The 25,124-nt window shown below is 46.0% G+C and overlaps 1 protein-coding gene across 1 annotated transcript in view; it reads left to right on the top strand.

Moving 5' to 3' along the window:
• NTAN1 (N-terminal asparagine amidase) overlaps positions 1 to 25,124 on the top strand; it is a 692,227-nt gene that overhangs the window by 588,883 nt on the left and 78,220 nt on the right. Inside the window, exon 8 of the mRNA XM_040358464.1 lies at positions 19,138 to 19,235. Within this exon, the coding sequence (XP_040214398.1) occupies positions 19,138 to 19,235 (98 nt within the window). The remainder of the gene's footprint in view (positions 1 to 19,137; positions 19,236 to 25,124) is intronic.

Raw genomic sequence — 25,124 nt, 5'->3', positions numbered from 1 at the left:
ACGCATCGCCCCGGTGCTAAAATGGGGAATGCAGATGGGTTGTCCCGAGTGCATGCCTGCCTGGAAACCTGTGTCCCAACCCTAGGGTTGAAACAAGAGGGTATGTGACAGGAAGTCAGGTAAATCTGTGGGTGTTGTCACAGACGGGACATACATTTATGCCTTGTTTAGACAATACACCAATTGTTATTAGGCGTCGGCTGCAAAAGTGGCCAGAAGAGGTCTAAGGGCGTTGGAAAACTTCAGCTGTTCAGAATGAGGCAATTAAGGCCTCTATAATTAATCCAGAGCATTACCACTGAATTGCTGCATCCTGAGGCTTTGTGAGTAAGGAGAGCAGTGTACTGAAAGTCTTCTGAGAAGGTGAGGAGAGGATTGATTTTTCTGTGTGATAAAAATCAAAAGACTATTGTTTTTCTGCTGTATGACCAGCAGTGTCTACCCAGCACTAGGCTGTGCCAGACTCCATAGATAGGTTCCTGTGTGGAAGGTAGACGCCCAAAGTGGCCAGGGTTTATTTTGGGGTAGATTCACATACAAATAGATCGGCGCAGCATATGTGAGATACGCTGCGCCGCTGTAACTTACATTAGGCCGGTTCGAATCCCCAAAGAATTTGCGCCGTAAGTTACGGCGGCGTAGTGTATCTCAAGCGGCGTAACGGCGCGGAATTCAAATCGGCGATTAGGGGGCGTGTTTCATTTAAATGAAGCGCGTCCCCCCGCCGAATTAACTGCGCATGCGCTGTCCTTAAATTTCCCGCCGTGCATTGCGCTAAATGACGTCGCAAGGACGTAATTTTTTTTAACATAGACTTGACTTACGTACATTGCGATTTACGGACGACTTACGCAAAAAAATAAAAAATTCAAATCAAACGCGGGAACGACGGCCATACTTAACATGGCAAGTCTAACTATACGCGACGAAATAGCAGCTTTAACTATACGCCGGAAAAAGCCGACTACAGACGCCGTAAAAAAATGCGCCAGCCACTCGTACGTTCGTGGATCGTCGGAAATAGCTAATTTGCATACCCGACGCGGTAAACGACGTGAACGCCACCCAGCGGACGCCGAAGTATTGCATGTTAGATCCGAAGGCGTACGAAGACGTACACCTGTCGGATCTAACCCAGAAGCCGTCGTATCTTGTTTTGAGGATTCAAAACAACGATACGACACAGGAAATTACGCCAGTGTATCAGTAGAGACTGAAGAGACAATCTCACCCTTTGAAACAATGGGGCTATTTACCATGGCTTTCCTTTGATCAAAGGCCTTGATATCTTGATCTCAAAATTCTAGTTTGAACATTGTCAGTTGGTTTTGTGCAAAGCGACACCATTGTTCAGGTTATTCTGTTTCAACATGAGGATTGTATATTGACCTTAACCCTCCAATGGAGAGGATAATCCAATCAACCTTTTCTCTTGTGGGTCTGGGGGATGCTTCCCTGGTATGATGACTCCTTGATTGAGTGTTTCATGAATTATAAAAAATGTTATGTATCCCGTGCCATGACAAAAAAAAACCTTTGCATTCCAGTTATGTAAGGAAAACGTGCATAGAATTCACTCCATAACATGGCGATGATCAGATGTTTTTTTGTAACCTCCACTGATAGGTGGCAACTTTGTAGAGATCAGGGGACCTTTTCTGTCAATCGTTTCAGATGACTCCAGGTGCATTTTGAGGGATGAGGTTTTTAGAGGAAGATCCTGATCTGGCGATGAGACCGGCCTGACCTGGAAAGGACCCCCTTTTAGTGCCCTCTCATTACCACTTCCGATCACTGGTTTGGACGGCAGCAGGGACCTCATTTTGCTCACGCATGCTGCAAGGATATAGGCAGTTTGAGTATCACATTCTGGAGGTAACATTTTTAATTCATCTTTAATTTAGAGGTTGCCAATCATGATCTTTCAATCACCAAGGAGGGGTAGGTGGGTTAGTCCTCCAACAACTGTAATTGGGACTTGGGATAGCAAGCACATAATTGATTGATGTGTACCCATTTCTCACTAATTTAACCATTCTGTGGAATATGTAATTTATATGTCACGGGGTGGGGGGGGGACTGTCAACTATGTTAAATGGACCTCTCCAGGACAGTAGGAATTTCCGTTCCTTGACCTGGTTCCTTTTCGAAATTGTAGATGTATACCTTGTCCCCAATTTCATACTCCTTCTTGGTGGTCTTAAGATCATAGTATGTTTTAGCGCTATTTGCGAGCCGCAAATAGCGCTAAAACATACTATGATGAATTTCAATATTTTGCTGGGCGAAAGTGAATGCATTTTGTAAGCGTTTGCATAAATCCTCTATGTGTTGGTGAGTTGTGGTGGCATTGACCAAATTATGGTCAGTGGTGCGGTACAAGAGGTGTTGGGGCAGGACCATCTGCCTTTCGGTCATGAGTTCAACGGGTGTTGGGGCAGGACCATCTGCCTTTCGGTCATGAGTTCAACGGGTTACATTTTCGTGACCGTATTCTGGGTTGCCCTTAAGGCCTAAGGGCCTTTCGGTCATGAGTTCAACGGGTTACATTTTCGTGACCGTATTCTGGGTTGCCCTTAAGGCCTAAGGGAAGCTTTACATTCCAGTCCTTGCCTGTTTCCTTGACAAATTTCTTAACCACTTCAGACCCGCGCTATTGACAAAAGATGTCAACAGCGCGGTTCTGAGGTGCCAACAGGACATCTTTGGACGTCATTTCTTTTGCGGCTCCCTGCGCGTCCCCGCGAGCGCGCATCGGGGAAAAACTGTGTTGGCCATGTCCCTCCGACACAGCCAATCACAGATCGTGCTAAATGGCCAATCGCAGAGGCCATTCAGCACTCGATCTCGCCGTCCAATGAGAGATGATCTCAAATGTAAACAAATGAGATCATCTCTCATCGCCGGCTTTCTCTCCTCACACACAGACAGCGTGTGAGGAGAGATCAGTGTAACGGTTTACAGTGAGTCTAAAAAAACGCAAACACAGTGCCCACAGTCCCTGCCAGTGCAATCACCCAGTGCCACCTGCCAGGGTATTCTCATCAGTGCCCCTGCCATCAGTGCCACCTGCCCCTTCCATCAGTGCCATCTGCCATCACTGCCACCTGCCCCTGCCATCAGTGCCACCTGCCATCTGCCCGTGCCACCTGCTCCTGCCATCTGCCATCAGTGCAATCTGCCACCAGTGCTACCTGCCAGTGCAATCTGCCATCAGTGCCATCTGCCAGTGCAATCTGCCATCAGTGCCATCTGCCCGTGCCATCTGCCTGTGCCATCTGCCTGTGCCATCTGCCATCAGTGCCATTTGCCCGTGCCATCTACCTGTGCCATCTGCCATCAGTGCTACCTGCCATTAGTGCTACCTGCCATTAGTTACATAGTTACATAGTTACATAGTTAGTCAGGTTGAAAAAAGACACAAGTCCATCCAGTTCAACCACAAAAAAAATAAAAAAAAAATAAAAAACACAGTAAAATCCTATAAACCCAACTCCATACCTACAGTTGATCCAGAGGAAGGCAAAAAACCCCAGCAGAGCATGATCCAATTTGCTACAGCAGGGGAAAAAAATTCCTTCCTGATCCCCCGAGAGGCAATCGGATTTACCCTGGATCAACTTTACCTACAAATCTTAGTACTCAGTTATATTCTGTACATTTAGGAAAGAATCCAGGCCTTTCTTAAAGCAATCTACTGAGCTGGCCAGAACCACCTCTGGAGGTGTTACGTACCTGAGTGTGAGCCTGAAGCGTGGAGGAAGACCTCCCGTACAGCCCCGGCTTAGAGACCGCTGGAATGGGGACAGAGGTCTCTGAGCACGGTGAAGTAAGGGTGCCAGATCTGGTGTAGCTGCAGAGGAAGCTGGAACTGCTGGATAGGGAGCAGGTGATGCAGGTCGCAGAGTAGAGGATGCAGACAGCAGGTGCAGGTCAGCAGAGTGGCAGGCGTAGTTAGCAGAGTCAGACAAGCCGGGTCGTACACTTGGAAGGGATCATCAGTAACAGTAGGCAGGAGAATAGTCGGAGTCCAAGCCGGGTTCAGGTAACGGGTAATCAGGCAAGAGAGAGGCAGAGTCGGCAAGCCGGGGTCAGGGTTGGAGAAGGTAACGGAGTCAGCAAGCCGGGTCATACACTGGGTCAGGATGCAGAATGCAGGATGCAAAGCAAGAGCACAGGAACACATGCAGATCAAGCCGCAATATGCCCCATTCAGGCAGTGTCTTTTATAGGCAGCAGGACGCTGCGTATGACGTGCGCCAAACGTGCGCCTAACGTGCGCGCATGCGCACAGATGCGGGCAACGGCCGCGTTCCACGCATGCGCACAGGCACGCGCCCGCGCATGCGCACAGGCATATGCCCACGTTCATGACAGGAGGAAGTCTGTTCCACATTTTCACAGCTCTTACTGTGAAAAAACCTTTCCGTATTTGGAGGTGAAATCTATTTTCCTCTAGACGTAAAGAGTGCCCCCTTGTCCTCAGTGTTGACCGTAAAGTGAACAACTCAACACCAAGTTCACTGTATGGACCTCTTATTTATTTGTACATGTTGATCATATCCCCCCTTATTCTCCTCTTCTCAAGAGTGAATAAATTCAGTTCCTCTAATCTTTCCTCATAGCTGAGCTCCTCCATGCCTCTTATCAGTTTGGTTGCCCTTCTCTGCACTTTCTCCAGTTCTCCGATGTCCTTTTTGAGAACTGGTGCCCAAAACTGAACTGCATATTCCAGATGAGGTCTTACTAATGATTTGTACAGGGGCAAAATTATATCTCTGTCTCTGGAGTCCATACCTCTCTTAATACAAGAAAGGACTTTGCTCGCTTTGGAAACCGCAGCTTGGCATTGCATGCCATTATTGAGCTTATGATCAACTAAAACCCCCAGATCCTTCTCCACTACAGATCCCCCCAGTTGTACTCCCCCTAGTATGTATGATGCATGCATATTCTTATCCCCCAAGTGCATAACTTTACATTTATCTACATTAAACCTCATCTGCCAATTAGTCGCCCAATTAGACAGAGCATTGAGGTCGGCTTGTAAATTGGAGACATCCTGCAAGGACGTTATTCCACTGCATAGCTTGGTGTCATCTGCAAAGACAGAAATGTTACTTTTGATCTCAGACCCAATATCATTTATAAATATATTGAAAAGTAAGGGTCCCAGCACTGAACCTTAGGGTACACCACTGATAACCTTGGACCATTCAGAGTAAGAATCATTAACCACGACTCTCTGAATTCTGTCTTTCAGCCAGTTCTCTATCCATTTACAAACTGATATATCCAATCCTGTAGACCTTACCTTACACATGAGCCGTGTGTGCGGAACTGTATCGAACGCTTTTGCAAAATCCAAATATATCACGTCCACAGCCACGCCTCTGTCCAGGGTTTTACTTACCTCTTCATAAAAGGAAATCAGGTTTGTCTGACAACTTCTGTCTTTCATGAATCCATGTTGTCTGCTGCTTAAATAGTTTTTTTCCAGCAAGAACTCATCCATGTGGTCTTTTATTAAACGTTCCAGTATCTTCCCAACTATAGAAGTTAAACTAACAGGTCTATAGTTACTTGGTAAAGACTTTGTTCCCTTTTTAAATATGGGCACCACATTGGCCCTGCGCCAATCCAGTGGTACTATTCCTGTCTTTAATGAGTCCCTAAATATTAGATACAGTGGCTTTGAAATGACAGAGCTCAACTCACCTAGGATCCGTGGATGGATGCCATCAGGTCCAGGTGCTTTATCCACCTTTATTCTGTCTAAATATTTCTGGACCATATCACTTTTGAGCCATTGTGGATTTGAGGCTGTGTCACTCCCACCCCCATTTTGGACATGAGCTCCCCCATGCTCCATTGTATACACAGAGCTGAAGAAAACATTTAATAAATTTGCCTTCTCTTTGTCCCCAGTCACCCACTCTAGATTATTTTGTAAGGGGCCTACATGCTCAGACTTCACCGTTTTACTATTAATATATTTAAATAATTTTTTGGGGTTTGTCCTACTATCTTTTGCAATCTGTCGTTTGTTTTGAATTTTTTTTTTTTTTTTTTTCACAATCCAATGTTTATTCAAGCACAAGTAGGATCGTACATATATAAAATTAAGTTTAACAGTATACAAGAATGTAGTACAAGTAGTATAACAGTATGAAATAATACAGTGAATTGACAATGTTGATACATGTTATCTGGGATAAAAAGAACATTTTGAGAAAAGTTTAAGGAACTGAGAGTTGGGGAGGGGTTGGGGGGGGGGAGGGGTATTGAGAGTTTGTGGGAGGAAAGAGGGGAAGGTGGGTAGGGTGAATATGGTGTGTAAGGTGTCATAAGAGGATTACTTTGAGCAGCATTAACAGATGGTTAGCATTAGTCATACCAGGGGGGGGGACTTAATGGGGAGAGAGAGAGAGACTCAAACTCTTTTGAGCAGGTGAAAGCAACCCAGGGGGACCAACTTTCCATGAAGGTGGAGCTTCGTTCATTTTTCATTGCCACCAATTCCTCCATTTTGTGTATGTATTTGACTTTTTCCAGCCAATCTCTGACGTCTGGGGTTCTGTCTGTTTTCCAGTATAAAGGAATCAGTGATTTCGCTGCGGTGAGTAAATGCCTTGTTAAGGACTTTTTATATCTTTGTATAGGGAAGGAGTTTATGTTGAGCAAGCAAGCAGCGGCATCTAGGGTGATGGTGGTTTCTGTAATGTGCCTGATCCAGGTTGAGATTTCTTCCCAGAAGTTTTTGATCAGGAGGCAGTCCCACCAAATATGCACAAAGGTGCCTATGTCTGATTTGCATCGCCAGCAGACGTCAGAGATCTTTGTGGACCATCTGTGAGCCTTCACAGGTGTAATATACCATTGAGTAAGTACTTTGTATGCAGTCTCTTGATGTTTAGTGCTTAGTGAGCACTTATGTGCAAATATACAGGCCTTTTCCCATTGGTGGTCACTAAATTGTCTGCCTAGGTCTCTTTCCCATTTTTCTTTATGTTTCAAAGTTCCTTTAGAGTCATGTGTGACCAGCCATTTGTATGCCAGAGAGGTGGTTTTGAGCACCTGTGCCCTCTTGTAACAAATGGTTTCTATTGGTGTCATAACTTGAAAAAAAGAGGTCTTGTGTTTACTGTTTATTAAGAAGTTCTTAAGTTGCATATAGAACCAGGGGTTTGGGGCTGCGTCGCCAAATTCATTCTGGAAGGAAGAGAGGGATTTAACTGTGTTTCCGGAGATACAGTGGGTGATTAGGAGTTTTTTGGAGGGGTTAGGGAGAGGCAGAGATTTTTGGTATTGTCCCGGAAGAAAATCAGGATTTTCCCCAATTGGTGTCAAAGGGCCCGGAATGGTGGCTAGGTCATACGTTGTAGCTAACTTGTGCCAGATGGTTAGTGTAGTGGCTATGAGGGGGTTGGTGGAGTTTTTGTAGGATTTAGAATGGAGGGTCCAAGGATAATAAAGTAGGGGTTGTGAAGATTGGTCTACTTCCAGTTGTACCCAGTCCTTGTTGTGGCCGTTGCAGTGCCAATCTATTACCCTAGTAAGGTGGGAAGCAAGGTGGTATTTCTTGTAATCGGGTAAGCCTAAACCTCCTCTATTTTTGGGGAGTTTGAGGATTTTCATTGAGATCCTAGGTTTTTTGTTAGACCAAAGGAATCTCCTTTGGGCTGATAGGAGTGTAGAGAAGAAGGAGTTTGGAATGTGGATAGGAAGGGCATTGAAGAGGTAGAGTAGTCTCGGCAGCACCACCATTTTCAATATGGCAGCCCTACCGAACCAAGAGAAGAGCTTGGAGTTCCACCTCCTCAGGTCTCCTAAGGTTGAACCCAGCAGTGGCAAAAAGTTAGTTTTATATAGGGAGTTTAAGTCAGGGGTAAGTTTAATTCCTAGGTATTTCAGGGATTCTTTTTCCCATCTATATTTAAAATTTTCCTTAAGTAGTTTGAGTTTGTCTGGGGGGAGGGTAAGGTTGAGCGCTTCAGATTTGGTCGTGTTGATTTTGAAATTTGATATAAAGCCAAATGTTTTAAAGATTTTAGATAGGTTGGGCACGGAAATATGTGGGTGGGTGATGAAAAATAAAAGGTCATCAGCATAAGCCGCTATTTTAAATTCTCTGTCATTGATCATAAAACCTCTAATGTCGGGGGATGCATTTATTGTTCTAATTAGGGACTCCAGCGATAGGATAAAAAGTATAGGGGATAAGGGGCATCCTTGCCGTGTGCCGTTGCGGATGTTTATTGGATCCGAAAGGGTGGTATTGACTTTGATTCTTGCCGTTGGGTTTTGGTAAAGAGCTTTAATCCAATTTGAGATATTACCTGAGATGCCAATATGGGCACATACCGCAAATAGGTAGTCCCATGATATCCTGTCGAAGGCCTTCTCCGCGTCTGTGGACAGGAGAAGGCCCTCGATTTTGGATGTGTTTGCATAATGAATCAAGTTCAGGGTTTTGGTTATGTTATCCCTGGCCTCTCTTCCAGGCATAAAGCCTACCTGTTCAGGACCAATGATGCAAGATAACATGGGTTTAATCCTGTTTGCTATAATTTTTGCTAAAATTTTTACGTCTAGGTTTAGTAATGAAATTGGCCTATAATTTGCGGTTTCTGTATGGTCTTTATCTGGCTTCGGGACTACGGCTATGTGAGCTGAGAGTAATGAGTTGGAATCATGTGGTCCCTGTGCTAAATGATTAAGGGCTTTAAGCAATGGTACATTGAGGATAAGGGAGAATATCTTATAATATTGGGACGTGTAACCGTCGGGGCCCGGGCTTTTCCCTGATTTCAATTCTTTAATTACTAATTGGAGTTCAGTGGTATTGATGGGTTCGTTTAAGGTGGATATGTCTTTAGAGGAGAGTGATGGGAGATTGCTATCTGCTAGGAATTTAAGAATCATGTCTTCTCTGGAGGTTTGTATATGATGCGGTTTGTGTTGCGGGGGGAGGTCATATAGGCCTGAATAGAAATCATGGAAAATTGAGGCAATTTTATCCGATGCGTGTTCTAGATTGCCTGAATTATTCCGAATGGAGTAGATTTGGTTAGCCAAGGTGGCGTCTTTGAGGGCTCTTGCTAGTTGTTTCCCTCCCTTGTCTCCTTTTTCATAGAAAATGTTTTTCTTAAAAAACAGGGCTTTTTGGGTCTGGAAGGTCAAAAGTTGTGTGAGGGATTTCCTATGCCTAGTCAGGTCGTCCAGTACTTTGTCGGAGAGTGATTTTTTATGTAGTGTTTCCATTGTAGCTATGGCGTTTGAGAGTCGTGTGATTTCTTCTGTTCTTTCCCTTTTCCGCCTAGCGCCCCATTTAATCAACTCCCCCCTTATCACACTCTTGTGTGCTTCCCAGTTCGTGAGAGGGTTAGTATCAGAATCTTTATTGAGTCTAAAGTATGATTCAATGGACTCTCTGATATCGTCATGTATGATTGGGTCGGTCAGCAGTGATGCGTTTAGTCTCCAATTAAATGGGGATCTCTGTTTAGGGCCAAAGGATAATGTCACGGCAACTGGGGCATGGTCTGAAAGTGAAATGATGCCTATGCCTGCCTTCGACAGTGCAGGTAAGTTTCTTTGGGATATAAAGATCAGGTCTAGTCTGGCATATTTCTTGTGTGGGGGTGAAAAGAAGGAGAAATCCTTCTCTGTAGGATGCAGAAGTCTCCAAGTGTCCACCAGTTTAAGTGATTGTAACAGGACCTTGATCCTCTTTAGGATCCTGTAGGAGACATGAGAATGTCCGTTAGATGTATCAAGTGTGGGAGAAAGCGGGACGTTAAAATCACCGCCTAGGATGATACATCCCTCCGCGAACCACTTCAGTTCAGAAACAATTTTGGAGCAAAACGTGATGTGTGCGGAGTTCGGGAAATATACATTTGCTAGGGTAACTGGTGTTCCCCCCCAGGAGCCTTTGAGAAAAATAAACCTTCCCTCGGGGTCAGCTAGTTGGCCAGAAAGTTTAAATGGGGCATGTTTGCTTAGTAGGATAGAAACTCCTTTAGTTTTTGCCATTGTATTTGTAGCATGATATGCCTTAGTGAAGAAGTTATCGGTAAGTTTAGGGGTGTTCGGGCCTTTAAAGTGGGTTTCCTGTAGGAAGGTAACTTGAGGGTTTACTTTTTTAAGTTCTCTCAGAAGTTTTGTTCGTTTCTCCGGAATGTTAAGACCATTTACATTGTGGGAGATAACCGAGGGCGATTTGCCTAAATGAGAGTATGACATCTTGAAGGGGGAGGTAGTTGGGGGTGGAGGAGTTGAGTAGTAAGGTTAGCTAAGAAGGATAGGTAGGGAAAGTAGGTGGGGGAGAGGGGGGGGATAAGGTGATGTAGGTATAAGAAGGGGTATAAAAGGAGGAGTAAGCAGTGGCGTTCAACAAACAGGTGAAGCGCACTAAGGGCGAGACTTTACTCTGGATATCGCTTATATAAGCGCAGAGATGTCAGGTGTTATCAGATAAACACCTTGGTGTCTCTCTAGGGGTAAGTGGGAGGGGCCGATATGGATGAGTGGTGATCGGTTCAAGGTTTATGAGTGTAACAGTATGGAACAATCTGTTCCAAGGAGAATTTGAAAAACATGAAAGTGGGGCATAAGTGTAACACAACCCGAAAATATTTATAGTAGGTATAACATTTATCAATGAACAACGTTTGCAATATAATTAAAGTTACCATTTCCCCGGGAGAGGTCCAAAAAAAAAAAAAAAAAGGGATAAAATAAAAGTGTGAATCTGTCTTGTGTCTACGGCTTGTAGGTGAGTGTAGGTGGGGCCAGGTATAGTATTACATTTCCGTGGAACCCCCACATCTTATGTGTCTAGTGTTGAACATTACAGCTTCTATAACAGAGGGCGGTTGTCAGAAGACAAGTATTGAACAGATCTATTAGTTCAATGAGTGTTAATAAGGTTGTACATCTCCAGCTTATAGAAACATCATGCCCTATCCTGACAGAGTGTAATTCTACCCATATAGTGAGAGAAAGGAGGTATTAATAACGACATGAGGGTGATGAGACGTTGTGACCATCTAATAAGAGGAGTCATAGTCTTCTCAATTACATTAGTGAATTATGCTATGTACACATTTCGGGTCTACATTGAAAGACATCACCTCAGTTCACCTAAATAAACGGGTATTACATATACTATACCAGGCATTGTTTAGTAGAGAGAAAGATACTGTAGCTTTGAGGAGGAGGAGCTAGTTCAGAAGACGTGTTCTCGGAGAAACAACATTCCGCGTGCTGAAGACCTGTTGAGAAGTGATAGCTCTAAACGGATAAAGCGGAGTGATAAACATAGAGAATAAACAGGCATGAAAATGAGAGTTATCCAGGGTTGTGATCATGTAGCTGGTCAGGGAGAGAATGATGCAAGCTGTCTGCGTATGGGTTTACGTGGTAGAGTCAGGTCTCCGGTGCACCTTTACAGAGTAAATTAGTAGGGGCGGATAGGTCAGGACCCACGTGAAGCAGTGCAGATCAACCTTTCAACCTTACGTGCGACGCTTCTTCGATCAGTTACTGCCCTCTGGTGGAGAGAGTCTGACCTAGTTCTCCTTGGTAACACAGAATTCGATGCTCTGTATGCGGGTAAAACTTTGTCAGGCTGTGAAAGATTCGAAGGAGAGTTCTGTGCGATACGATTCCTGAAGGCATATTAATTTTCACTTCCGATATGATGCTTCGCTGGTATGGTAATCACGTAGGTCTCGAAAAGAGGTGGGTATTTTAGTGATATACACAGAGTATTGTGCTGGTATGTGTGGGGTCTCCGCGGTGTGTGTAAAGATTCAGCACGTAAATCAATAAACTGGTGCAGGCTTCATATAAACAAATAAACTTGTAAAGCTGTATGTCCTGGTAGTGGACATCCCGGGGGAAACGGGAAAATGAAGGATGTGTCAGTAGAAAGCTGGGAGCATACTTCAAGGACCTCACATCATTGGGCTTTTGCCAGCTGGGGAATTGTAAGCATTCCATCCAGCGTTTCTCCTGGGAGTGCCTTGCCTGTAGGGTGATTTAGCCGGGGACGGACCTGATCTAGCAGGGTAGTTGTTGATCTCTGGCGGCAGGCGGAAATCCGCGTACCATTCAGGCAGGTCCACCGGAGCGATCTGTAAGGCCTCACAGAATCTCTTGAGATCCTCCGGGGTTTTGAGCAGGTATTGTCTGCCATTAACTGAGGTTTGCAGCGCGAATGGGAACTTCCACCTATATGTAAGTCCTTTTCCCCTTAGGACTTCTAGTAGTGGGCGGAGAGCTCTCCTGTTCTGCAGCGTTATGGGGGACAGGTCTTGAAAGAGCTGAATTGTGGTATCATTGAAGGTGATCTGGTCGTTTTGTCTTGCTTTTTGCAAAATATCTTCCTTCAGGGTGTAATTTGGTAGACAGCAGATTATATCCCTTGGAGGGTTATCGTCCGGGGCTTTTGGTCTAAGGGCCCTGTGAGCTCTATCGAATTCGATGGGCGATGCCTCGGGCCTATCTATGAGGCTATTGAAGATTGAAGTGAGGGTGGGTTTGATTTGGTCTGGGGAAACGGATTCTGGGATCCCCCTCACCCTAATATTGTTCCTTCGTCCTCTGTTATCTAAATCTTCTAATTGCCTATTCATGGTTATGAGGTGAGTAGAGTGTTTAGCAGTAATGTCGTCCAGCCTAACCAAGGCCCGATCCCTCCGTTTGCCCGCCCTGTCGTTAACTGCTATCTGTTCAGAAAGTCTCATTAATTCGGACTTAATGTCCGTGATGGCCGTCGCAAATGATTGTTTTATGTCTGCTGCGATGTCGGTCATGATGGCATAGTTGAGCGGGTGGTCATTGGGTATATTACCTCTCGAGGAGCCCTCGGAAGCTGGGAGGGAGATCTCATCATCCTCCATGTCTTCAGCATGGTCCGGATTGCGTGTCGGCGCCATCTTGGAGCTTTTGCCGCTGCCGCCGAAACTGAATCTCACCAGGTTTGCCTGGGTAAGTTTGCCCTTTGGGGTGGTCTTTGAGCGTAGAGAACGGTTGTGAGGGCCCTTCTTCGCAATATTAGACATTTTCAGCCGAAAATCCGGGTTGTGATTAGGCTATTTTCTCCTTGGAACACGGAGCTCTCTTAGCAAGCAGCCATCCACCTCGCGCGCCAAGCCACGCCCCTCTTGAATTTTTGCATCCTTGATTTCCTTTTTGCATATCCTGTTATATTCTTTGTAACATTTAAACAACACTAGTGTTCCTTCATTTTTATATTTTTTAAAGGCTACTTTCTTATTGTTTATAGCTTTTTTAACTTTGACCGTGAGCCACATAGGTTTTATTTTTAGCCTTTTAAACTTATTGCCCATGGGAACATACTTTGCAGTGAGGTTCCACACAGTCTTTTTGAAGAATTCCCATTTCTGTTCTGTGTTCAGCTGTGCCAATAGTCCCTCCCAGTCCAAGTCCTGGAGAGCAGCCCTCATCCTTGGAAAATTTGCTCTCTTAAAATTTTGTGTTTTAATATTTCCTGTATGTATTTCTTGCTTATAGTTAACATTAAATGCAATCATGTTATGATCACTGCTACCCAGGTGTTCCTTTATCTGAACATTAGTAATAAGCTCTGCATGGTTTGAGATTATCAGGTCCAACAGGGCATCATTCCTAGTTGGGGCCTCAATAAACTGCACCATAAAATTGTCCTGCAATAGGTTTCTAAATTTTTGTCCTTTAACTGTCCCAGAAGTGCCATTAATCCAGTCAATTTCTGGGTAGTTAAAATCCCCCATTATTATCACCATCCCAGACCTTGCAGCCCTTTCCATCTGTGCAAGGAGCTGAGTCTCCACCTCCTCATTAACATTGGGTGGTTTATAACAAACTCCAATGATTAATTTTGAACTATGCACATCTGTATGCAGTTCCACCCATAATGCTTCAGCCTCATCACACTCTGCATCAACCAGGTTCTCTTTCACGCTTGCTTTGAGGTCACTTCTCACATAGAGACAGACCCCTCCACCTTTCCTTTTTACCCTGTCTTTCCGAAAGAGAGCATAGCCAGGAATATTAATAGCCCAGTCATGTGAGGATTGAAGCCAAGTTTCAGCAATACCGATTACATCATAGCTCTCCTCATGCACCAGAGCTTCCAGCTCACCTGTTTTGCTTGGCAGACTTCTGGCATTGGTGAACAAACACTTAAATGTTTGCAACATGGGAACTTTCTTGTCACCTGCCATAACCCTTCCCCCATCTATCCCCATTCCACTCTCCATTAATGTCTGACCACTAACTGACCTGTCTGCTCGATGTAATTCTAATTCACCCTCCCCCTCAATCCTAGTTTAAATACTCCTCCAGCATTCCCATAAACCTCTCCCCCAGCACAGCAGACCCCCTTCCATTCAAGTGCAAACCGTCTTTAGCATATAGGTTGCACCCCAATGAAATGTCAGCCCAGTGCTCTAGAAACCCAAATCCCTCCTTCCTACACCAGGTCTTTAGCCATGCATTCAGCTCTCTAATCTCCCCCTGCCTTTCCTGTGTTGCGCATGGCACAGGCAATATTTCAGAGAATATCACCTTGGAGGTCCTTCCCTTCATCTTGCAGCCTAGTTCTTTAAATTGATTCTTAAGGAGCCTCCACCTTCCATGTATACTGTCATTGGTTCCAACGTGGACCAAGACAGCTGGGTCATGCCCAGCCCCTCCCAGTAATTTATCCACCCGGTCCACCACATGCCGAACCCTGGCACCAGGGAGACAGCAAACCATTCGGTTGAAGCGATCCTGGCGACAAATTATTCTATCAGTCCTTCTGATTATAGAATCCCCTATTACCACCAACTGGCCTACCTGCACTCCCCTCCTCTACTAGATGGGTTGCTCTCCCGGCTGTTAGGGGTAGCAGTAACATCTAGGGCTGCCACCTCTGTGTTTGCCACCTCCACATCATCACCCAACTTGGCAAATTTGTTTTGATGCACAAATACAGGACTGGCCTTCCCTTTCTTCACACCCCTTCCACTCCCTCTAACTGCATTAACCCATCTCCCTATCTGATAATCCTGACTTGCCCCTCCACCCTCCACATCAACCTTACTGACCACTTGCTCAGCGAGCAGAGGACCCCTTTCAAGGTTGTCATTTCTACCCAGTGTTGCAACTTGCTCCTCCAGATCTCTAATACTAGCTGCCAGAAGGGCAACCTGCTCACATCTGTCACAGCGGTATCCATCTTGGAGCTGTTGCACCAATTTTGCATACATGTGACACGCTGTGCACTGAGCAAAACCTTCAACCCTGCTAGCACTCATTTCCCAGTTACAATATAATTACTTGTATGAAGATTAAGATGATACTTACAGTTTTAGAAGACTCCTGCCTTAACTCTTGTTTTAAACTCCTGGTTTTTAACTCTTCCACTTGTATTCAAAAAATTCCACTTCTGATCAGAAATGCTACTTGCCATCAGTGCCATCTGCCCGTGCCATCTGCCAGTCCCATTTGCCGTCAGTGCCACCTGTCAGTGTCATCAATGCCAACAATGGCTAAAAGATCATTTTCAGCCGAGAAGGCGTATGAAATTCTTGCGGCCGACGGGAGCAACGGGGAGCTCTGCGATTCGGATTCCCCTGCAAATTCAGATAACGAATCTGACGTTAACTACGAGCCGGTAGTTAGCAGTGGAGCAGAGACATCCCCGGAGGAGGAAGAAGAGGAGGAGGAAGAAGAGGAGGAGGAGGGTCCCCCCGCCAGACAAAGGCGTATTGCTAAGGAGGCAGTGCCATCCACCAGCACCGCTGTGCCATCCACCAGAACCGCAATACCTCGGCAAGCAATGTCACGTACCAGTGGGGTGTCACCTCAGTCCCAAAGGGTTAGGTCCCATGCCATTCCCTTCAGAACCCCTTGTGGCTTCCTCCTAATTCAGGAGAAGCCAACATTCCCCCTTTCACGGCCCAGCCAGGAGTCCAGGTGGACACAGAAAATTTTGCCCCAATTGATTTTTTTTATTTCGTTTTTACTGAGGACATGCTTGCCTCAATTGTTTCCCAGTCCAATCTTTATGCGGAACAATTCATATCAAGTAACCCCACGTCCTATTATGTCCGTCCCTTCCAGTGGAGACCCGTAACAGTGGAGGAGTTCAAAACATTTTTAGGCCTCGTATTTTGTATGGGACTAAACCATAAAAACCAAGTACGTTCGTATTGGTCAAACCGCCCCATCTACCACATGCCCATCTTTCCCTCAAAAATGTCCAGGTCCAGATATCAAATGATCATGAGATTCCTACACTACAATGACAATACCCAGTGCCCTCCCCGAGATGACCCAAATTTTGATAAACTTTATAAAATTCGGCCACTACTTGGTTATTTTTCCCAAATTTTCCCCCAGTTGTTTACCCCAGACCAACACATATGCGTTGATGAGTCACTTATAAAATTTTCTGGCAGGCTCGGCATAAAACAATTTATTCCCTCCAAAAGGGCCCGCTATGGGGTGAAGCTCTATAAATTGTGCGACCGAGCCACAGGATATACATATGCCTTCAATGTATACGAAGGAAAGGACAGCCAGCTACACCCCCCTAATTGTCCAGACTACATTGGGACCAGCGGGGAAATTGTTTGGGAACTCCTAAACCCACTCATGGAGAAAGGATACCACTTGTATGTGGACAATTTCTATACAAGTTTGCCCCTGTTCCGAAACCTTTATAGAAAGAAGACACCAGCATGCGGCACCGTACGGTCGAACCGGAAGGGCTTTCTGCAAAGCCTTGTCACCAAAAATTTTTAAAAAGGGGAGACGGCGAGTTTACGCAATGAGGAAGTTCTGGCCGTGAAATGGAGGGACAAAAGGGATGTGTACGTGCTTTCTACCATCCACAACAACACATTCATTGAGACCAGAACGAGGAGGAATGGGCGAATCCAGAAACCAAAATGCATTCAAGAATACAATAAGTTCATGGGGGGGGGGGGTCGATTTGAACGACCAAATGCTGGAACCCTACCTTTCCACAAGAAGATCATACTAGCGGTTCTGTAAGCAGCACATTTCCTGTCGTAGCTATGACAGCACACGCTACGGCAGGAAACGTGCTGCTGACAGAACCGCTATGACAGCACACGCTACAACAGGAAATTTGCTGCTGACATAACCGCTATGACAGCACACGCTATGACAGGAAATGTGCTGCTGACAGAACCACTATGACAGAACATGCTGCTGACAGAAAACATGGAATGAATTGAGATAAAACGGCTGCCGGTGTGTGCCGAACCTGCAAGGCATTGACGTGTTGACAGGAAATGCAGAGAAGAAAAGCTATGACTGGGTATGCTATGACCGAGCTGCTGTGACAGAAACACCAATGACAGAGCCGTCATGGCAGAAACATGCCATGACAGAAACACGCTAAACCTGAGCTGCTGAGACAAACACTAAAGGCAGAGCTGAGATGGCAAAACACGCTACAACAGTAATACAGAGACAGAAACGCAGAGACAGAAAACACAGAGACAGAACTCATGACCTGAAAACACTACTGCGTACAGACTTCCTACAACATGCACCCACCCCACCCCCCGTGACCTGAGGCAAGCCCAGAACTGGACTGCAAAGATGAAAACACAGCTGCATCCATGACAGGGTGCCAGAACCACCTGCATGCAAACTCTTCCCCCCCACACACACCCAGCCTAGAACCTAGGGAAATGGCATGTGCACACTGTGGGCCCAAGATCTATACCTCTCCCCCTGGAGCTTGAGGGAACCCACATGACCTGAACAACCAGAATACTGACCACTAACAGAGGTGCCCCCTTCCCCTAACTCCGATGCCCCCCAGGAGGATAACTGAAGTGGCACGGGCAGACCCCCCCCCCACCATGGAGAGTCATCCAGAGCGCTCTCCAACCAGCACAATGGAGACCGGGGAGGTGAACCACCACCAGCACCAGACTCCTGGCCTACCGTACTGCTGCTCTGAGCTCCGGGCGGCTGACCCCTCCACGATGCCGGATTTGAGCCCAGGGAAAAGAATGTATGCCCCCCCAACGCGAGTACCAGGAGAGGTGGGCGGGCGGCCTCCTCCATGCTGGAAGGAGCCCTGGCAATGTGGTTGGGAAGATGGCCGCCCCCCCCCCCTCGGCGCGAGAACCGGGAGCCGATGCCCAGTGTGGGTTCCAGGGAGGCGAGCGGCTTCCCCCTATGGTGCCGGCGTGCGAACCGCGACGGGCGGACACTAAAGGCCGGCGTGAGTTCCCGGGAGGTGAGCGTCTCTCCCCCATGAAGCCAGCGTGTGAGTGGCTCCCCCCCCCATGGAGGCACTGATGCCCGGCGTGAGATCCAGGGAGGTGAGCTGGTGGCGAGTGAGGACCGGGATGAGCGGGCCGCCCTCCTTGACGATGCCCGGCGTGAGCACTGGGAGAAGGGGGCGGGCGGCCACCCGATGAAGCCCGGTGAGAGCACCGGGCGGGGAAACCGCCACGAGATCCCAGTAGCCGACCTGCTGCTCCGCAGTGAAAACCGGAAGTGACGTCTACCCAGAAACCCCACCGACGCCGGCGAGGGGAGGAGGGATAAATAGCCTGCGGCCAGCCTTCACACATATACTAAATATACTGGAATGCTGGATCTAACTAGCTGAATCAACTGCCTGCTCAATCTAGCTAACTGAAATAAAACGACAATCTCTCTCTTGCTCTCTCTCTCTGAACGTCGCCCGACGTCACACTACACAAGGCCGACGCGCAGGCAGCCTTATAAGGTGTGGGGTGTGTACCTAATCCCCTGAGGACCTGCCTTTGGCCAATTATGGCTCTCTGTGCTGACGGTGCTGTGATTAGCCAAAGCATGCGGGTCATAGTGCATGCTTGGCCAATCATCAGCCAGCAATGCACTGCCATGGCGCACAACCCAAATTTGGCGCGAACGGTCGAACAGCCGATGTTCGAGTCAAACTCATGTTCGACTTGAACTCGAAGCTCATCCCTAATCCTGACACAAAATGTGTAAATTCTAAAAGATGTAATGCATATTTTAAATATTTTTAAATGTGAATTTCAAAACTAAAACATTCTGTTCCAAACTTGCTTTTTACCAATTGTTTTATTTTCTTTTCAGCAGTACATGTTAAAACAGGAGAGATTTTCAAGGCAAAATTCCAAGACCACCAACCAGATGAAGATTTGAGATTAGCGTCCATCCTGGCAGGAGGAAATGTAAGAATGATGATCCTAAAATGTGATGATTACAAAATATATGTAACTTCATTGAAATGATTGAACAAAGGTACATATTAAATTTGTATTCAGTAGCAAGCAGTGGCGGCTGGTGTTCCAATTTTTATGGGGGGGTGCAAACAAACTGAAAAATGTAACTGTTAGTAATGCAGGACTTTAAATAGCCATTTTTCAGGTGATTATGCATCATTACTGCTAGATAGAACTGTGCCCATCATATGTAGTCTCACTGTGCCCATCAATTGCAGCCTCACTGTGTCCATCAAAATGCAGCCTCACTGTGCCCATCAATTGCAGCCTCACTGTGCCCATCTTACCTTGGAGAGCTCTGGAAACTCAGTGTCCAGTTGGAGGAGCTCCCCCGGCCCCTCCTGTGTGTAAATCACCCTGTGTCCAGATTGCGGTAAGGGGCACAGGATGACCGAGAACCCCCAGTCTGATGTGTGCTAGTTGGACTCACTGTAAACCCACACTGGAATATTGTAAATATGTATATATTGTGTGTTGTCTCATGCTGTTGTGGACTGTTTTCTGGGATCGTTTGGGGTGTGATTGTGTTCCATTGTTATATTGTGTCTGTCTGTCTGCCTTGGGAGAAATTAATTTTAGGATTGATGTTTTATATTTGTGTTCCTGGCATGTGGCCTGGGGGCAGGGTGGAGAGGGGAGCGGCGAATTCCTCCAACAAATCTCCCTGCTGATTGGACAGTCAAAGGGAGGGGGAGTTGTTCCCTCAGTGTATACCTGTGTTGAAAAAACAGTTTGATGTTTTTTCACCCTACATTGAGTTACTGCTCAATGACTGGGTAAGCTAAGGGAACTTGGGTAATGCTGGTTCTGGATTTACAGCAAACATAGTCCTGTTGAGGACGGGGGTCCGTCACACCCATCATATGCAGCCCCACTGTAAAAAATAAAACCACTTCACATAAGGTGACCTAATCAGAGTCCCCTTTTACATCAGGTGTCCAAATCAGAGTCCCCTATACATCAGGTGTCCCAATCAGAGTTCCCCTAAACATCAGGTGTACCCATCAGAGGCCACCTTTACATCAGGTGTCCCCATCAGAGTCCTCCCTTTACATCAGGTGTCCCCATCAGAGTCCTCCCTTTACATCAGGTGTCCCCAGATTCTTCACTCTGTACATCAGGCGCTCCATTCAGAATCCCCCTTTATATCAGGTGCGCCATTCAGAGTCCCCCTTTATATCAGGCATCCCCATCAAAGTCCTCCTTTTCCGTGACCGTGTCCTGGCGGTTGCCCAGGCCAAATCTGATATACTATTCGAAAACAGATTCAAAAACATCAAGCTACGCTCCAGCCTTCTCTATCCTAGCAAATTGGGCATCATGGATTGAGAAGAAGCCCACTTGTGGGCCTGACTGGACATTCGTTGAGATCCCTGCCGGTCTTCAAAGATCATTAATTACCTCCCGGTCAAGTTTGAGGTGTCTGCAACATGTTTACCATTACTGTTGCTTTTTTTATACAATCCCAGTTAGGCTCGGTTCACACTGGTGCGACATGTGATCCGACTTGTGAGAGCACTGATCAGGCTGCATTTAATGGGCACTGATCAGGCTGCATTGATGGGCACTGAAAAGGACCGATCGTTCGCGCGAACATTTAGAACCCCATTGAAGTCAAAATTCGTCGAACAGACAATGTTCGAGTCGAACATACGTTTGAGTCGAACACAAAGCTCATCCCTAATGGGCACTGGTAAGGCTGCATGTGATGGGCACTGGTAAGGCTGCATGTGATGGGCACTGGTAAGTAAGGATGAGCTTTGTGTTCCATTCGAACGTATGTTCGACTCGAACATTGTCTGTTCGTACGTTTGACGAATTTCGAACAAAACGGGTCGTTCGTGCCAAATTCGAGCGACGCGCAACGGCCCATAATTCACTGCGGTATTGCGCGCTGATGATTGGTCAAGCATGCACAATGACCCTGCATGCTTGGCCAATCACAGCGCGCAAAAAACGAAGAACCATAATTGGCCAAAGCCAAGGTGGCTTTGGCCAATTATGGCTCAGGGGGTTTAGTACACGCCCCACACTATATAGGGCCACTATATAGGGCCGCCTGCAAGGCGGCCGTGTGTAGTGTGTTGCGGCGTTGTTAAAGAAAATAAGTCAGTCAGTCAGTTAGAGAGAGATAGAGAGAGTGTCTTTTCTACTAGATAGATAGATAGATAGATAGATAGATAGATAGGGCAGGCAGGCTAGTTAGTTTAGTTAAATTTACAGTGTGTAGAGGATATATATACATCCTAGGCGTTGTAAATATATTTAAACACTGTATAGCTTAGCTAGATCAGCTATTCCTATTTGTTAGGCAGTAGATTGTGCTAGCTGCAGTGCTCTAACGTGTTGTATTGCCTGTATGCTTTTTAGTTTACACCTAAACATAGTACTCAGTGTTAGTGGACGTGTGCTATTTAATTGCACATAAACACAGTTGCTGTTAGTGCACGTGTGCTATTTAATTGCACATAAACGCATTAGCTGTTACTGCATGTGTGCTATTTAATTGCACATAAACGCACATTTTATGTGCACATTAATTGCACATAAACGCATTAGCTGTTACTGCACGTGTGCTATTTATTTGCACATAAACGCAGTTGCTGTTGCCAAATTCGAGCGACGCGCAACGGCCCATAATTCACTGCGGTATTGCGCGCTGATGATTGGTCAAGCATGCACAATGACCCTGCATGCTTGGCCAATCACAGCGCGCAAAAAACGAAGAACCATAATTGGCCAAAGCCAAGGTGGCTTTGGCCAATTATGGCTCAGGGGGTTTAGTACACGCCCCACACTATATAGGGCCACTATATAGGGCCGCCTGCAAGGCGGCCGTGTGTAGTGTGTTGCGGCGTTGTTAAAGAAAATAAGTCAGTCAGTCAGTTAGAGAGAGATAGAGAGAGTGTCTTTTCTACTAGATAGATAGATAGATAGATAGATAGATAGATAGATAGATAGATAGATAGGGCAGGCAGGCTAGTTAGTTTAGTTAAATTTACAGTGTGTAGAGGATATATATACATCCTAGGCGTTGTAAATATATTTAAACACTGTATAGCTTAGCTAGATCAGCTATTCCTATTTGTTAGGCAGTAGATTGTGCTAGCTGCAGTGCTCTAACGTGTTGTATTGCCTGTATGCTTTTTAGTTTACACCTAAACATAGTACTCAGTGTTAGTGGACGTGTGCTATTTAATTGCACATAAACACAGTTGCTGTTAGTGCACGTGTGCTATTTAATTGCACATAAACGCATTAGCTGTTACTGCATGTGTGCTATTTAATTGCACATAAACGCATTAGCTGTTACTGCACGTGTGCTATTTATTTGCACATAAACGCAGTTGCTGTTGCTGCACGTGGGCTATTTAATTACACATAAAAGCATTAGCTGTTACTGCACGTGTGCTATTTATTTGCCCCAGGGAGGTCAGGATCGGCACTGGGTCTTGTAATGACCTGGGGGGAGTGGTGGCGGGGAAACTCATGCTATTTTTTTTTTTTCCCCGGTCAAAAAAATCAATCTATTGAGAAAAGAGCAAATAAAGTACAATAAGAAAAAAACATAATGATAAATGGCAGATGGTACACTTCATAAACCAAGATTAAGCAAATAAAATGTATACATGGAATCTATCTGAACACATCACCGCAATTAATAGTCCTTCAGGACCTCAGATTAAGGCAGACCACAGCAAAACCAAACAGAGGGAAACAGTAAGAAAAAGGAAAAGAAAAAAAAAGGGGGGGAGGGCGGGGGGACAAGGAAAAATTACATTAAAGTTAAAACAAAAAAAAGAGAAAAAAAAGAGCATAAGGGACAAGGGGCGAAGAGAAAGGCCACCATTCCGAGTTACATAGCCTGTCACAGTGTATTAAAATACCTTCCCTAGTTTGTTCCACATGGTGTGCTGACGTAGCAGCATCATGCTATTTTTTTCAATGATTTTTATCCATATTGCAGGGACCAAACATTACATTAAAGCCACAAGCAGTATTAAATTTATTTTTTCTGAGAGTAATCTCATGTTGTGCAGGGACATTTCTAAACACGTGCCACTACTATAGACACCCAGCAGGTACGATATTTAAAGGAATTTTTTTTTTTCACTTTAAGCATCATTAAAATCGCTGCTCCAGAAAAAACTACAGTTTTTAAAACTTTTTTTTTCATTGATACATGTTCCTTAGGGCAAGACCCGGGTTCTCAAAGACGTTTTCCAACAATAACTTGAATATTGGGCTTTAAAATGAGCACTTTGAATTCGAACGTTCGAGTCCCATAGACTTCAATGGGGTTCTAAACGATTGTCTGGAGGTAGATAGCATGATGGCTATATTGGCATGGAGATTCCTGGTAAGGTTGATCTGTAGCGTGGAGAGCGCTGGCAGCAGGATTGTAGCATGACCGAGCTACAGCTGACAATAATAGAACGGTGTGTATCATACACATCGTTCTGTTTATAGTAGAACAGCATGTGTGCCAAATGCAGCTGATTGCATTCGGCACTTCCGCATTCCAGGCTGGAATGCATGCGGCGCCGAGCGATGACGTCATTGCGCGGTCGCCACGCTCCAGCGTGGAACGCACTACATCACTCAGCACTCCTGGTCTCACTCCTTGCCACAGACCAACACAAGGTCATCTGGGGGTAGGAGGGGCCCCACAGATCAGAGCCTAAATAGAAACATAGTGCAGAAGTCATTGCAACTCGTTTTTTTCTGATGCTGAATTTAGAGTGATCCTTGTGTGCTTTTTAAAAGGGACTCATTATCACATATAGTAAAATTGTAAACTCAAAAGTTTAGAATTACCGGTGATACGCTGTGAGCATTATCCTCAGGTGTTGTGGCATAGAAATATGTGTAAAGGGGAGGAGTTAGTAAGATTACCCTATGCCCATGTGGAGGCGCCAGAAATATTTCTGCATTTTATAGTTGGCCCCCCTATGTGCCCCTCCCCCCTAAATATGAAATCTGGAGACACCACTGCAAATACATACTGTAACGGAACCCCAAATGGGACAGGGGTTAACGCCGTTTAAGATATTCCATTCCCGGGGGGTGTGGCCGGATGTAGGAGCGTGGAGAGTGAGTGAGGCAGAGATGTGAGAAGCGGAGAGGTGTGTGCCGGACCTCCCACGGATCTCCCCCCCATTAGGTCATGCTGGGAGTGCTGCCTAAGCTGTTTAAAATCGCTGGAGTCTGCTCCCCGTGCCTGCTGATTTCATCCTTGTTATAACACCTTACCATTACTAACAAGAGGCGGTTACCTGCTCTCTGATCGGGAGCGTTTTGTGTCCTGTGGGGGCTCTTGCTTGCCTGTCCGCCCCGTCCGTCCCGACCGGGGAGCTTCTGGAGCCGGGGAGAGAGCGGAGGAGACCCGGGGGTGGAGGCTTAGCTGCAGCAGGCGAGCGGAGCGCGTGATTGGAGGACGGCGGTCAGCTGACCAGCCCACGTGATCGGCCTTGTCAGTCCCGGCGTGGATCGGCGTTCTCTGGCCATAGGAGGCTCTGGGAAGCACGGGACATAGCCAGGGGGTTCCCCCCCACTCTCCTACGCTAAACCGGATTAACAAGGAGGATTTAGTCACCCTCTGCATCAATGTACTAAAGCCTTGCAGCTCTGTCTAAAGGAGGAGAAGCTGGGGAAAAACCTCACCACTATGCCTCATAAAGCTGCACAAAAGTGAGTAAAATCTCGTATAACAGTGGCGATAGGATACATTGTGCCTTGAACTGAGCTGAACTATGGTATACTGTTTGGACTGATCATAGGCCAAATGAATTAATAGTGCTGTAATGTGCTGGGCTGCGCTGTGCATTGAGACATGGA

The sequence above is a fragment of the Rana temporaria genome, chromosome 6, assembly GCF_905171775.1.
Source record: "Rana temporaria chromosome 6, aRanTem1.1, whole genome shotgun sequence".
Taxonomy (NCBI): Eukaryota; Metazoa; Chordata; class Amphibia; order Anura; family Ranidae; genus Rana; species Rana temporaria.
This window is presented reverse-complemented; position numbering and strand designations above follow the sequence as displayed.